The following is a 16,168-nucleotide window of genomic DNA, read 5'->3' as shown; positions in this document are numbered from 1 at the left end:
ACGTGGTTCCAGAAAGTTGATTGTTCGGTAGGAGCTGCAGCCTGCCCTTGCGGGACGGATCGACATCTTACTTTTATAGGAGCACAAGCTCACTCCCACCCAGGCCCAACGGGAAGGGAAGGTACTCCTGGGCAGCTTGCACACTTACTGGGAGCACGCCATAGGTGCCCCCACGACAGGAGTGGAGGCGTATGCACCTCTATTGGCCCGAGTCTCACCGCCTATGTACAAGACCACGGGACGATAGTGGCAGGGAGGGTTCTATGGATTAGACTAGATATTGGGGACTCCTGCCTTGGAGTCCTCAATGTCTATGCCCCTATGGAGGTTAGGGCACGCAGTAGGTTCTGGGTGGAGATCGCCGATGGACTCATGGATCGTTGAAGGAGACTTCGAGGCTTTGGAGGACCAATAAGGTAAAGGCAGAAACTACCAGGGCATGGCTGGAGAGGAGCAGGAGGCCTGGGAGCTCTTTCTACTGGCAGTAGGAGCACGCGATGCCTGGAGAGACCCTACCTTCCACAGGAGGGAGAGGTCGCTAGACTTCTCTTGGGGATACAAGCGGCTAGGTGGAGTCTTGTTGGAGCGGTTGGATAGGTTTTATGTGGGAGAGTGGGGAGGCTCTCGTGGAGGCCAGATTGGGCAGTTGGCGGGAACCACGTTGTCCGACCATTGCTTGGTTCTCCTGACACTTGATCCCCTAGCATTTGCCCTAGATACACGATCTTATCAGATCCTTGACTCGATCTATAGGATGAAGGAGGTGATGAGAGAGAGAGAGTGGATTTGGACCAGGGAGTGGGGCAGGAGGGACCGGATCGCAGAGGAGGTTGTAGAGGTCCTAGCCGAGTCGAGTAGTATCTGCCAAGAGGCAACCATACAAGCCAAGTAGTAGATCTGGGAGAAGGAGAGAGCACTCTGGCAAGACCTTGCAGCCACGCAAAGATTATTACAGGAGGCACCAGGGGATCCCACCCTCCAAGCATAGGAGATGTGCATGTGAGCATCCATTGCTGGCCTAGAGGACAGATGCTTGGAGTTCTCTCTCCGCACGTCAGTAGCTTTTTGGGCGCGGAAGGGGGACACGATGTGCAGGGAGTTTTTCCAGGTGCACCAGCCTTGCACCTCAAGAGAGCAGATACGTAGCCTTCGAGATTAGTATGGGAGAACTCGTTCTAGCCCAGATAAGGTAATGGAGATTGCCACGGACTACTACAGACGCCTTTTCCAACAGGAGACAGCCTCAGCTAGAGGACAATGATGTAGACAGCAGGTCTGGAATCACATCCCGTCCCTCATTACAGAAGAGATGGGTTGCTCCCTCCTAGCCCCTTTCACAGAGAAGGAACTAAAGGAGGCTTTCCATATACAGGACGTGTAGAAATGCTCGGGAGAGGATGGCCTCTTTAAGGCCTTCTTCATTATCTACTTGGAGGTGGTGAAGGACCCCCTACTGATGGCCTTTCAAGAGATTTTCACTTCAGGACAGATGCCTGGGAGCTTTCGGCAGGCCTTATCAGTCTTCTCCCCAATGGGAGAGACCAGTTGGAGCTTTCCTAGTGGAGACCAATCACCTTATTGTCAATGGCCTATAAGGCACTGGCAAAGATGATTGATAGACGATTATGCCCTGTGCTTCGAGACATCATCCATGACACATAGATATGATTTGTCCAGGATAGGAGCATCCTAGACAATGTATTCACATTCTTTGAGGCAACGAAGTGGGCTCAGCATAGTGGGCAGAGACTGGCCATACTACTCTTGGATTTCAAGAAAGCTTATGATAGGGTCGACTAGGATTTCCTAGAGGGGACCATGGTGAGGTTGGGTTTTCCCCAGGCTTGGATTTGCGGGGTCTCTACACTTTACACATTGGCCACTAGCAGGGTTCTCATAGGTGGTAGGTGAGGGGAGGAGTTTTGGTTGGAGAGATCGGTTCGGCAGGGCTGCCCCTTGGCCCCGTACCTGTTCCTACTCTTTGCAGAGGTGATGTCTCACTTCCTCAGGTCACGTGTGAGCGGATTATACGGCCTCCGACTTCCAGTGAGAGAGAAGACTGAGTTGTTAGACTCAGAGCATGCAGATGATACATCACTCTACATAGAGGATGATGAGTTGATATTGGAGAGAGTGAGGCTGGCTCTTGAGGTGTTCTGTTCTGCAGTGGGAACGAAAATCAATTGGCGAAAGTCGGTTGGTTTCCTCACAAACCCGGACTCTAGCACGGAGTGGGGGGTCCACTTGGGATTTAGATGGATGAGTAGAAGGCAGACCGTCCGTTACCTAGGGCTCCACGCGAGACTCGACATCACTCCCGCCCAACAGTTTCTTCCAATTCTCTATTCTATTCAGAGGAAGTTGACCTATTGGAGCACGGCTCGCCTCTCACTAGCAGGCTGAGCCTTGGTGGTTAACTAGGCCCTCCTAGCGACGGCCTGGTACATCGCCTCGTGTTGGTACTTCTCCTCATCCTACGTAGTGCAGCTTCGCCGCTTAGTGTGGAACTTCCTTTGGTTCGGGTTAGACGGCTCCAGGGATTCCAAGGACAAGGTGGGGTGGGTGACCATCATACGGCATCGGTCAGAGAGAGGCCTTGGGATCATAGACCCAGAGTATCAGAGTATGGGCCTCTCGGGTAAGCTAGTTGTCCGCAGCCTCACACCAGGAGGGCAGACCTGGAAGGTGCTATTGCAAGAGGATCTTCAGGATTGTAGACCGAGGCTTGGTGGTGAGTGGAGGCCGTTCCTGAGATGGATCTTTATGTTAGCCCATCACACACCCCCCCCTCTCTCCTCCACCACCCCCCCCCCCCCAAAACCCCCTCTTCCCCTAGATTACCTTTCCTACGTAGCTTGTTCCGTGTGTGGCAGGGCCTCTGTAAGGCCCTAATCTAGAGCTCCCCAGGTTGCCAGGAGGAGATAGATTGTCAGCTGGTGATCTGGAATCCCCAGGTCAAAGATTAGGAAGGGACACAGATTGGCGAGCACCTCCACATCCAGTGGGTTGGGGCGGCCCATCTCATACCATCGGGACATGGCGGGAGGTGTACAGGATGGTGGACGAGGAGGTGCTGTAGCGAGTATTAGGCTGCGAGAGAGGAGTGGAGCCAAGGAGAAGAGAGATAGACGCAGCAATATCTCAGGAGTGGCTTGCTCTCTCAATACGAGAGCCAATAGAGCCTGGGGAGGTATGGGCCGCTAGGTTTTCACTAGCAGGCATCCCCCTACAAGTGGCAGGTAGAGTGGGTGGTGCTCCACCTGGGACCCTCTTCATCGTACAGGAGGGGGGGCGTCTGGCTCTTGACAGAGGGCAACAAGATGAGGGGATAGCTGTCCTTTCATGGAGGAGGATCCGGGTGATTGGTCTTCAGGGGAAGACATGGCGGTTGGACCCTTTTATCTTTGGTAGGAGCTCAGGGAGTGGCGCCTCTGGATCTGGGAGGGCAGGCCACTTGAAGAACTGGAGTGGGATCCGAGAGAGTGGCTATGGATGGCCACTGCAGTCGCCAAGAAGCCACCGAAGTTCTTGAAGTACACTGCCAGGATTGGTAGACACGTACTGATGCAGGAGGATACGGATTGGGTGCCATCACGTAGTAGGCACTGGGCGGAGCACAGCATCACGGAGCCTTTCTGACGGACCTTCTGACGCCACCTATGGGATAGTTGGAGGCCGAGGAGGGTATCGTATTTTTTATGGCTGGTGGCACATGGAGGCTTGGCGGTGGGAAGTTGGCTTGCCCAGATGCAGGAGGGAGGTTGTAAGCATTGCACACAACCAGCCTTTGGACGGCGTAGCTCGTGTGGAGAGGAGCATGCCACATCCCTCGCCATATAGCACCCAGCCTCAGATGTATATCATGGGAAGCTTTCTGCTGGCAGACAGTCAGCGAGGGCCGTCACCTTTTGTATGAGGCTGGGATGCAGGACACGATATTCATTATCGAGGCATGGTCGTGCGCAGTGGTCGGTTTGGAGGCTCTACCCATTCTCTAGGTAGTGGAGCCCGCAATAGACAGGTCTGAGTTATGGGAGATCATAGGGAGTCTTACTGGTTGGCATATCTGGAAGGTGCGATGTCAGGAGGCTTTTGGCGGAGAGAGACTTTCAGTACAGGCGACCTTAGCAGAGCTCTGGACCTCCATCATCCACTCCCTCCGTGGCTGATGGGATCAGGTGTAGGGCGAGTCCAGGGCTCGTCAGGAGCTCCAATGTCATTTCATGAGCACTTGGGGCGGCTAGGACCTGCTTTTTGTGAAGCAGGAAGGCAGCCCCAGATGGCAATACACCCCCCCTCCATGGCTTTTTGCCCCCATCCCCTCCAGACCGCCTTGAGAGGCTTGTATACATGATGTATTTATGACTTTCATCAGCTCCAGCTAGTTTGTTGAGTATGAGCCCTCTGTTGTAATCAGTTTTTGGAGTAATATAATCAGCCACATTTTTCTTGTAAAAAAAAGGATCAGCTTTGCAATGGCCAAAGATATGGACACTTTGTGCTAAGAGATGTGTTGGGTATTTGACTCATGCCTCACTTACGCCTACACTCATATGGGAGTGTCGGTGATCAGTAGGACACTGGGGCACTTTTTACTCTTGGTAGGAGAGGTTTTTTCCCCCAGACTTATAGTCTTATTTTCGTATGTGCTTATGTGCTTATGTTACACACTTATGGGCACTTACCGTGTTCGGGTGTGAACACCCCCTACAACCCTAAGGTTTAAGGGTTGTACTTTGTACTTTCATTCTCACACTCTTCCAGTCTATTCCATTGGGTGTCGTGCTTCACTCTGTCTCTCATCTCTCACACTCTCACACTGTCTACTGCACTCTCAGTTGCACCTCGATCCTCTCACCCCCTCACATTTGGTATCAGAGCTCAGCTCTGAGCTCAGCTCCTGTCTGCAGTGTGCAGTCCCGAGCCACCTGTACGAGCGCCCTGTACCTGCGTGCTGCCGCTGCACCTGCAGGCGCCGCCACCTCAGCCCAGCGTGTCCTCTGCCCTGCGTCTGCCCAGCGTGCCCCTGCGCCTGCCAGTCCGCCAGCGTGCAGCTCCAGCCGCCAGCGCGCCACCCTCCAGCTGCAGGCGCAGCCTTCTCTGCCCTGCGCGCCACTTGCAGACGCCCTCGGCGCCACCTGTACCTGCGCGCGCTCTGCCCAGCGCGCCACCTGTCCGCTGGAGGCACCGCCTACTTCGCCAGTGCGCCACCTGTACCTGCGCGCGCCCTGCCCAGGGCGCCACTGGCCTGCATGAGACATCTGTCTGCAGGCGCCGCCTCCTGAACGTGCAGCAGCCCGCCACCAGGTTCGCCGCCCTGTTCCTGTGCGCAGACGTTGCCTCCAGATTCGCGCATGTCGTCAGTCAGGTGCAATCATTGTGTAGAGGTAACATTTTGCATTTTTTATTTCAAACACAGGAGTTCGTGCAGCAGCAGGATCAGTTTTCTGCATTGGGACACGTGCTTGTGTCTGTGACATAGAGACATTGAATGCACATTCTGGGGTATTTGTGACAGAAATTTTGGCAGAAATTTTGGGGATTTTGACATTACAGTGTTGCTGAGCACTGTTTGCACCTTGGGAAGCGTGCATTAAAGACAGTTTTTGACAGAGTACACCATTGTACATTAATTGCAGAAGTGTGCTTGCTGCAATTTCTGGAAATTTGCAGATTTCCAGCCGTTACTGCTTTGACATTGTTCATTTGTCTTTGGAAATTTGTCATCATGGCAAATCAGGGAGGTGATGTATTTACCTATGTATCCAAGGAAGACAGATTGGATGGAAACAATTATTCACTATGGTCATTCATGATGAAGAATGTATTAGTGGCTAAGAATTTATGGGATTATGTCAGTGGAGAGGAAACTCGACCGGGAGTTGTAGCTCCTGTTACTCCTCCTCCTCAAGGGACAGGTGGACAACGGGGACCTCAGTCCGCTCCACCTCAGCCACTTCCTCCAAGAACTGCAGCTCAAAAAGCTTGGGATACACGTGATGCACAGGCTTTGTGGCTGATTGCTTTGGCAATTCAGCGGTCCATCATCCCTCACATTCGTTCAGCATCTTCTTCACGAGATGCATGGCTGACTTTGGAGCATATGTTTGCAGGAAAGAATGAGACTCGAATCTCTTTCTTGAAGAAAGAGTTAGAGACTTTGAAGATGAATGAGGGTGATTCTATGTAGGATCACTTGAATAAGATTCAGGACTTGAGGGAGCAGCTCATGAATGTAGATGAGTACTTTTTGGATGCACAGTTGATATCCACCACCTTGAATTCCTTACCTCCTTCGTACTTGTCTTTTCATACTGCATTGAACCTCACCATGAGGATTGCTGAGCACCCACTCACTTTTATTCAGCTAGTTAGTTTGCTTCTAGAGGAGGAACAAACAAGGAAAAATAGTGGTGTGGATGCTATAGTCTCTGAGTAGGCTTTTGTGGCAAGACAGAAAGGCAAAAACAGCAAGGTGAAAAATGCTCCACAGAGTTCTGGTACTTGTGGCACATCACAGAATCAGACACAAGGGGGGATGTAAGATAAAAAGGGAAAATGTCATTATTGTAAGAAGCCAGGCCACTATATCACTTAGTGCAGGAAGCGCATTGCTAAAGAGAAGAAGGAGTCAAGAATGTCTGTTTCTACTACTTCCACTGCTAGTGAGTCCGCGTCCTTTGTTGTAGACAGGGACTATTGTTTTTACACTTGCAGTTATGACATCTCTTGGGCTGATAGAGCACTTAGCTCTACAGAGGATGTTGACACTTGGTTCTTTGACAGTGGTGCTTCTAGGCATATTACATCTCGCAGAGATTTGTTTGCTTCAGTTAGTGCACCTCCCGTTGGGAAATCTGTACAGTGTGCCAATAATGCATCATACCCTGTTCGTGGTATTGGGGAGATTCAGCTCACAGCCATTGACGGCTCTATTCTCCGCTTGCAGGATGCTTTGTTTGTGCCTGGAATCAAGAAGAATTTGCTATCTATTTCTTCTTTGGCACGTTGTGGTTTGCAGGTCACATTTGATGATGACCGTTGCATGGTTAGAGATAAAGAACACATGACTTTGGTCTTGACAGGATCTTTGTGTCATGGTTTATATGAGTTGGATGCTCTTTCAGTAGATCAGTCGGCATGCTTGACATCCACTCTTACTCATGCTATGATACAAGCGGAGTTATGGCATGCTCGTTTGGGGCATGTAAACTTTGGCAGCTTGATGCTTTTGCAGCGTACTCAGATGCTGGATGGCTTACCTCTCTTGGAGAGACCTCTTGAGCACTTATGCGAGGGATGCATTTTGGGGAAAATGCATCGTTTCTTTCGCCGTGATGTTGCTTTCAGAGCAACAACCAGATTGCAGTTGGTGCATTTAGATGTTTGTGGGCGTATGCAAACAATGTCATTGGGCGGTTGTTATTATTTTGTGACATTCATTGATGACTTTACATGTTTTTGCTGGGTCTACTGTTTGAAAAAGAAGTCAAAAGTGTATGATGCATTTTTGGCTTTCAGTGCACTTGTTGAAAATCAATCTGGATGCAAAATTAAGACTCTCTGTTCGGACCGAGGGGGGGAATACACGTCCTCTATGCTGAATTCTTTTTTGAAGCAGAAAGGCATAGTCCATCAGTACACTACTGCCTATACTCCACAGCAGAATGGGGTAGCAGAGAGGAAGAATCGGTCACTCATGGAGATGGCCAGATGTATGCTGAAGGCAAAGAGCTTGCCTCATAGTTTTTGGATGGAAGCAGTCATGTGTGCTTGCCGTATTTTGAACAGATGCCCTACCAAAGCCTTGAAGACCATCACACCTTTTGAGGCTTGGAACAGCCGTAAACCTTCTGTTGGCCACTTCCGTACCTTTGGGTGTCTTGCCTATGCCCATATTCCACAGGTACTTAGAAAAAAGTTGGACAACAAGGCTGTTAAGTGTATTTTTATGGGATATAGCAGTGAGAGCAAAGGCTACAGACTCTATGATCCCATTACAAAGAAGGTTTTTGTCAGCAGGGATGTTGTTTTTGATGAAAAATCAGAATTATCCTTGGCTGGTTTGGACACATATCAGGCTGCCCGTGATGTTTTTGAAGGGCTGCTGCCCATTACTTTTGGTGATTCAGTTGGAGCTTCAGAAAACGAACCTAATGTTCAGCCAGCTGCTCCTATGGAAAGTGCAGAAATTCAGCCATTGGCTAATCGGAATATTTAGCATAATGCTGAAACTGAAATTCAGCAAGAGCTTGCACACAGTCAGGAAGCTAGATAGTTACCTAGATGGTATTTGCAGACTATGCAAGATAGTCCTTTGGATGCACCCATGGCTGGTCGTACTAGAAGACAAACTCATTTGCATGATTCAGCACATACCATGGAGTTTGTTATGGCAGCAAGTACTTTTGATAATGAAGAGCCTGAATGTTTTGAGGATGCACAACACAGTGTGCATTGGATGGCAGCAATGCAAGTTGAATTAGATTCTATCACTAAGAATCAAACTTGGGATTTGGTGTCTTTGCCATTTGGAAAGAAAGCCACTGGAACGAAATGGGTCTACAAACTGAAAAGGAAAGTAGATGGATTCATTGATAAATACAAGGCACGGCTACATACGCACAGAAAAAGGGCATTGACTATGAGGAGACATTTGCTCCTACTTCTCGTATGACGACCATCAGGTCTATGATTGCTTTGGCTGCACATTATGGTTGGACAGTGCATCAGCTGGATATCAAGACTGCATTTTTACATGGGGAACTTCAGGAGAAAGTTTATGTACAGCAACCCATTGGTTTTGCAGTTGAAGGCTCAAAACATTTGGTATGCAAGCTCAAAAAGGCACTATATGGTTTGAAACAAGCTCCTAGAGCTTGGTATGCAAAAATAGATGCTTTCTTCATGCCCGCACGAAACACATTGAGATCCATTATCACTTTGTCAGAGAGAGGCTACATGCAAGTGATATCAGCCTTGTCTATTGTCCTACCATCAGTAATGTGGCAGACATCTTCACCAAAGCTCTTCCTCGTGACAAATTTGAAGCATTTCGCGATGCTTTAAATTTGATATCCTTTGGTGGCGGATGATCCTTGTACTCTTGATCACTCTTCACTCCAGGGGGGTTTGTTGGGTATTTGACTCACGCCTCACTTACGCCTACGCTCATATGGGAGTGTCAGTGATCAGTAGGACACTGGGGCACTTTTTACTCTCGGTAGGAGAGGTTTTTTCCCCCAGACTTAGTCTTATTTTCGTATGTGCTTATGTGCTTATGTTACACACTTATGGGCACTTACCGTATTCGGGTGTGAACACCCCCTACAACCCTAAGGTTTAAGGGTTGTACTTTGTACTTTCATTTTCACACTCTTCCAGTCTATTCCATTGGGTGTCGTGCTTCACTCTGTCTCTCACACTCTCACATTGTCTACTGCACTCTCAGCTGCACCTCGATCCTCTCACCCCCTCATAAGATGGATTTTTGATGATGCATGGATGACTGTGTGTCACAAAACAATTAAGGCCTAGAGTTATCATTGAAAGTCATGCTTCTCCGTATGCAGGACTTAGAGGTATTGATGCCATGGTCAAGGCAGTGGAGCATTTCTTTTTTTGGCAAGCTTTGAGATATGATGTAGAACAGTTTGTTAAGACATGCATCATATGCCGGAAGGTAAAGCATGATAGGCAAAAGATGCCAGGTTTGTTGTAGCCCTTGCCTATTCCAAATAGGCCTTGGCAGAGCATTGCAATGGACTTTATTTTTGAGCTTCCTAAGACACCTAGAGGGAATGATAGGATATGGACTATCATTTGTAGGTTTAGCAAATAAGCCCATTTCGTTTCGGTGAGGAAGAAAATAAAGGTTGATCATATGGCACAATTGTTTTTGCAGCACATCTTTAAATATCATGGTATGCCAGAGTCGATCATTAGTGATCGAGACCCCCAGATGACTGGTTTATTTTGAAAGGGCTTGTTTGAGAATATGGGTACCATACCGAAATTCTCATCATCCTTTCATCCGCAAACAGATGGTTAGTTTGAGGAAGCAAATTCCACAGTGTTAGATGTTTTGAGATGCTATGTTTTAGACCACAAGACTCAGTGGGAGCAGTATTTGCCCTTGGTTGAGTTTGCTCACAACAACACGATGCATAGTTCTACGAGCAAAGCTCCATTTGAGGTGGTAAAGAGTGGTAAGAAAGTACCCCCTATTTTGCACACAAAAGATAAGATCTTTGAGTTTGATTGCTATGTGGAAAGCATGGATGCAGCTTATTAGAAGGTTAAGTATAGGTTTCAAAGATCACAGGATAAGCAAAAGAGAGCAACTGATTGTCATAGGCGTGCTTTGCACTTTGCTGTAGAGGGCGATTATGTATTGTTGCGAATTGAAAAGGCACGGCTGAAAAAGATGAAGGGCAAAGAGCAATTGTATCCAAAGCTGTCTACGAGATACTATGGGTCCTTCCAGGTGTTGGAGAAGATCAGCGATGTGGCATACCGGCTGAAATTACCTCCACATTGGCGGATACACAATGCCTTTCATGTCAATTTGTTGAGGCCTTTTCATGGTGATGTGCTAGAGGATATGTCTGCTGAAATTTAGCTTGAGGTTGAGGAGCTAGATGAGATTTTGGTACCTGAGCATATTTTGGCACATAAGGAAAGAAAGATCAAAGGTAAAGTTTCCAGGAGATACTTGGTGAAATTTCAGAATTATTCGCCAATGGATGCCAAATGGATGGAAGAGGATGACTTTGCATACCATCCTCAATTGTTGCAGCTTTACCTAGATGTCTTTCAGTTAGAGCCGACTTTAGTTCGCGGGCTCCATCAAGTTCACCAAAGCAAGGGTCCGGAGTATTGCCTGATGCTCAAGGGAGAGGTAGCACTTTCCCTCCTCCAGTTATGGATAGCTCTCGTATGTAGTGGATCTTGGATGTATTCAGCATGCGCTGACAATATGTTTTCCATGAGGTCATTACTTAGTGTATTAGTCACCGTGAGATGTATGTAGATGAGTATAAGTTTCATCCGGGCACTAGAACTATACTTTTGCATCAACTTTTGATCAATTTGGCATGAATTTTGCCTCAATTTTGAGACAAATTCTAATCAGTTTCAACTCACTTTTTAGATCAGCTTGAGAACCGTTCATGGTCACTTTTTGGATCAGTTTTGCATTAGTTTTTACTTTGATTGTTGGTCAATTCTTGCAATGAGTTTGTGATTTGTTTGGAATCACATTTGCAACAGTTTGTGACCAGTTCTCAGATCAGCAAGTGATCAGTTTATGATTAGATTATGCTCAGTTTTCAATGGTTCACATCTAGTTCCATGGACAACAATATATGTTATGATGCCATTGATGTTTTAGCCATGGTTTATGCTTGGTTATACTATGCTATGGTTTGGTTTTGCCGGATGAGTTAAGCTCATGAGAAATAGACATGTCATATGATAATCTGACAATGTTTTTGAGATTCTTTGTGAGTCTTATGTCATGTTATGGCAATTTTCAGCATATGTTGGACATATGGAATGGTTGAATATCAGTGCGCAATGTTGTGTTGACTATCATGCCCTATAGAAATTCCAGTGTAGTACTTTGCTTTTGATGCATTGGGCAGTGCAATGGAGGACAATTGCAAGGATTTCAAGGGGGAGGGTTGTCATGAGGACATGTATTTTTGACACCTCACTTAATATGTGGATTAATTTTTAATCACATGGTTAAGTAAATGTTGCACATGTGAGGTGTAACTGGGGTTAGAGTAAATTTACGAGCTCGGGATCTGAGGAAATCACGGGATGTCAAAGGCAAAAGTTGCTATAAGTTATGCCGCACAGGTACTTGGTGGTATCTGGTGCCAGTTGTTGGCCTAGGTCATTCATTTGGTATTAAGCGTCAGTTGGTGATACTAGAGATGTTGAGTGTAATGATACCCAACGCCCATCTTATGGTCAAAGATGGCGTAGAGACACTCGGGAATGGAAGTTGCGTAGCCAATTTAATTATTGGCCAGTCAGATTATTTTTCAGGGCATTGAAATAATTATTAGATTAATTTTCAGTATTTAAAGATTGAAAATTAATATTTGAGAGAGGCATTTTTAGTGTATTCAACCTGCAAGAGAGAGGGAGGTGATGATGTTGGTCTGATTTGCAGCCATTGGAGGACCTTCTAAGGTAGCCAGGGGCTGGAGAAGACCAATCAACAGTAGGTGACAGCATCTACAGGCTGATGAGACAGGGAAACAATAGTAAATGACTGATTTTCTTCAGTTCTTTGCATCTATAAGCTGTTGTGGCAGGGTAGCAGCTGCATTTGATTGATTTTCAGTCATTCTTCGCAACAAAACTCTGAATTTTCTCTCTCATCTCCCAGCCATTTTACAGCCTTGCTCCAAAGATCTTGCATTTGGAACCCTTCGAGCTTGAGAAATTGCAAATTTCTCTATTGTAAACCCTAATTTACAGCAGAAATTAAGGTTTATAGCAGCCTCAGTAAGTGTGTTAGAAATTGGAAGCTCTAAGACTTGGATTTTTCAGGGTTGAAGATGATTTTCAGCTAAATTTAGGTGAAGGACTTGCCAGCCATTGAATTTGGGGCATTTCCATCGTCCATGAAGTGGGTGAAGGCCAATTAAGTGCCCGAAGTAAGGGGCAAAATAGATTCAAGACTTGCTGGTCACTTTGGACAGCAAGGGGAGTTGAAATATCGAAAGGGATTGGGAGAATCCCATTGTAAATCAACTTCTTCTTCAATAAAGCTAAAGAAATACCGAAAGGGGCGCCAATTTGTATTTTCAGATTTGCATTACCACCCATCCACGGAAGGAAGACTGGTTTCACTTCCAACAACGAACTACCTCATATGAGAACTGGCAAGGGTCAAGTTAGGGTTTCTATTGTTGAATAAGTTTCCACAAGCCTTGGGAATCCAAAATACACCACATCAAATTAGACCAAGTGATAAAGTTAGACCCATTGAAACAAGTCTTGTCTATAAACGGATGCTTGGCAGATGTAGATGGATGGATGGTTGGAGGAGGTGGGGGATAGGTGGGTGGCATGGGATATAGGTAGGGGTAACTAGCTGCTATTTGACGCATCGAAAGTGCTTGTCATGGTGACTCCAGAGGTGTGACCCAAAGGAGGTGACTTATTGGTTGTGTGGTCTTGATGTTGAAAAGGTGTAGGTTGGCTCCACAGCATGAAACCTAGGACCCAATATCAATTAGTGCCAAAGGCAAAAGTTGTAATAAGTTATATCAGAGAAAGAGATTAATCTCTGCTGCAATCCCTAATTTACAGCAAAATGTAGGAAACATCAAGAACTTACGTTACGCTATATGAATGATATGTATGCTATTATCATGTGGGTCTTGTAGTGTAGTGAGTGAATGCCTCAGTTCTCAAAGGGTTAAGAGTGTGCTACCAAGCATTATTTAGCCTAAGATGCATTTGCTTTGATCCTTGATTCATTTTTTCCTTCAGGCTGGCTGACCTCAAAAACTTAATATCTGTTGGATTATGGCTACGGGGTAAATTGCGAGCATTTTCCTGAATTGGTCTGTGTAATGACATGCTGCTTTGCTGTCCTTAGCTGAGAGAGCAGAGGATAAGACAACAAAAGGAGCGTGAAGCATTTGCTCTTCATGAAGCTCGGATGGCTGTGGAGAAGATTCGAGAGCTTCATGATAGCCTAGAAGCAGCGGTAACTGTGTGATTGCCTTTTTCCTCTTGCTTTCATAATAATAACGTGGAGATCAGTCTCCTCATGTCAATGGCTTTATCATAACAGAAACTTATGTTGACAGGATGCAGCTTCATCGGAGTTTGCAGAAAAGCTAGGAAAGCAGGCAAGGGCTTTCTTGAAAACACAGAGGCAAATAGAAGAGAAGGCTCATGCGAAATATTTTGAAAAGGAAAAGGAAATGTTCCAAGCGAGTGTTAGAAACATGATGGAAGAAAGTTCAGGTGTACCTCCTCATTTGCTCTCACAACTTGAATCTGGAGATCCAGTCATGCCAATAGCCAGTGATGCTGCACCAAATGAAGTGGACATTGAAAAATTGGCAGAAGCTTCTACATTGAAAGCTGATGGAGAGTTCTCTGGCTCCAGTGACGGCGGACCAATGCAGTCAGATGAAACTCTGAGAGAGAGTTCTTCCTCCCAACAAGCTGTCCTTTCTGAAAGGATGCAGGAAAAGCAAGAGAATTCAGAAGATCTTTCTGTAGAAGCCATTCCAGATGAGCAGGGAGTGGCTGTGCCAAAAAAGAAGATGAAGCCTGCAAAGACAAGGAGTGCAAAGAAGGTTTCTCTTGATCAGCTGAGTCCCAGTGATGATGTTAAAAAGGTTGATATTGAGGCAGTTTCCAATGAGATTCTAGCCCAAATAATCGAAGAAGACATGAAGAAAACAGTGCTTGAAGAGAAGGTACGTAAAGAGCAACTTGACAGAGAGAGGGAAGTTCATGAGCGGGAGATAGAAGCTGAAGCAAGAGCTGAGGTTGAGCGTATGATGAAGGTGTCCCAAGGTTCAAAATGAAGACAAAATTTTTGGCCACAGGTAGATTTCAATATAATAAAATTTTGTCCAGAACATGGCATGGCTTGAAACCAACAGGTTTTTAGGTTGTGTCATTGAGAATCATCCCGGATCCAAGGTTTTCCCAAATAGATCTTGTATCTTCAGGCTTACAAGCTCAAATTTTCAAGGCTCCACTAACGCAAACAATGGTTTAATAATAGATGCTGCCCTTACACTCATCTAGGAGCAATGTTCTTTGAACTGTATTGATGCCAACAAGATGCATGAAAGTCGCAATGTATGGTTATGCCAACCATATATCTTGCTTGATCATTATTTTGAGATGAGGTGCTTTGAGCCATTATCAAGCGATAGTATGATCTTGGGTATCATCGTAGTCGCACACTATCTTGGATACCATGCTCAGACTACTTGGACAAACATTTGTTTACATCATTGGCAGTTTATTTTATGCCCATGGTGAGTCTGTTGTATTCATTCCATGGTAATGTATTTAATTGTGCGCGAACTTATGTATTGAATGTTCCTGTTTCAATCAAACTATGCCCTTGGTTAGGTGTTGTCTTTGTGTCACTATGTTAATGCCAATTAATCAATATAGTATGCAAGACAACAGAATGCATCTCACACTTGTATTTGCTGTTTATCAACTGCTGTCTTGGGAAGAGGACATAGTCCCTTAAATCAAGCTTACCTTATTTCAAAGTTTTGCAAGTAATTTTCTTGTTAAAAATACACAAACATAACTAGGGTAAAACAAGAGTTGTTGTGTTGGATAGTTGTACAAACAGTTCCTAGTGAACTGTTTGCAAATGGAGTTGTGTTTTGCCTTAAAATCGATCTTCTTGTTTTAGATTAGGACTGACGTGGCAATTGGTCCCTTGGAGAAAAAGTTTTGTAAGATACAGAAAATGGTCAAGTCAACCTCTTCCTTTCTTTTCTTTTCAGATGAGGTACATTGAGCCATTATCATGTGATAAAGTGATCTTGGATCCCATTCTCAGATTGTTGATGTTTTTGGTTTTGATGTACCAGACATTTACAGTGTATTGGCATTACCTGTTAGGGTAATAGTTAGTGGATGTTGTCAAATGTGGATGGAGTTTTCCTGTTGAGAATTAGATGTAGTTAACTTGTAGTTAGCTGCAGATGGACTGACAGGATCTTACCACATGGTTTGGTACTTTGAGAGAGAGAGAGAGAGAGAGAGAGAGAGAGAGAGAGAGTTGAGTGTGTGTGTGTGTGTGGACTGAGTCCTGACCCGTGGCGTGAAGATGGACCTGCTGTTTGAATCAACCTAGGGCTGAGCACAACAGACTGTGACGGGAACTGTTGTTCGAATGGGCAGTCACAGGTGCAACATTCACGCTGCCATTCAGGTATGTGATTTATTGCATGAGCATCCAGTCTTGTAGCATATTTGGCGTACTCGGAATGCATTCATTTTTGATTCCGTATCTGGTATCCATGGTCATGTGGCCCATGTTCGTGGTTTAGTGTTATGGCAGATCTCCTCTATGGTCTGAGCTGATCTGGTTCTTCTTGACATTGTTGCTCGTTGGTTGGATATTGTTCGCTCCACTCCAGCTGTCCTT

At 46.0% G+C, this 16,168-nt stretch overlaps 1 protein-coding gene across 7 annotated transcripts in view; it reads left to right on the top strand.

Moving 5' to 3' along the window:
* LOC148028956 (uncharacterized) overlaps positions 1-15,133 on the top strand; it is a 59,219-nt gene extending 44,086 nt beyond the window's left edge. For 3 of the 7 annotated variants that reach the window (XM_087687723.1, XM_087687726.1, XM_087687724.1), the window contains exons 4-5: positions 13,625-13,735; positions 13,839-15,129. In XM_087687723.1, the coding sequence (XP_087543849.1) occupies positions 13,688-13,735; positions 13,839-14,570 (780 nt within the window). In that variant the 5' untranslated portion in view covers positions 13,625-13,687 and the 3' untranslated portion in view covers positions 14,571-15,129. Of the gene's footprint in view, positions 1-13,624; positions 13,736-13,838 lie in introns of all 7 variants that reach the window. The other 4 variants (XM_087687720.1, XM_087687721.1, XM_087687719.1 and 1 more) reach the window with 3 other exon arrangements.
* Positions 15,134-16,168: the final 1,035 nt, after the last annotated feature.

Source organism: Lygodium microphyllum, chromosome 11 (genome assembly GCF_053477565.2).
Source record: "Lygodium microphyllum isolate KBCC chromosome 11, Lygodium_microphyllum_v1.1.10, whole genome shotgun sequence".
Lineage (NCBI taxonomy): Eukaryota > Viridiplantae > Streptophyta > Polypodiopsida > Schizaeales > Lygodiaceae > Lygodium > Lygodium microphyllum.
The sequence above is the reverse complement of the archived record's forward strand: the minus strand, read 5'-3'. Positions and strand labels throughout refer to the sequence as shown.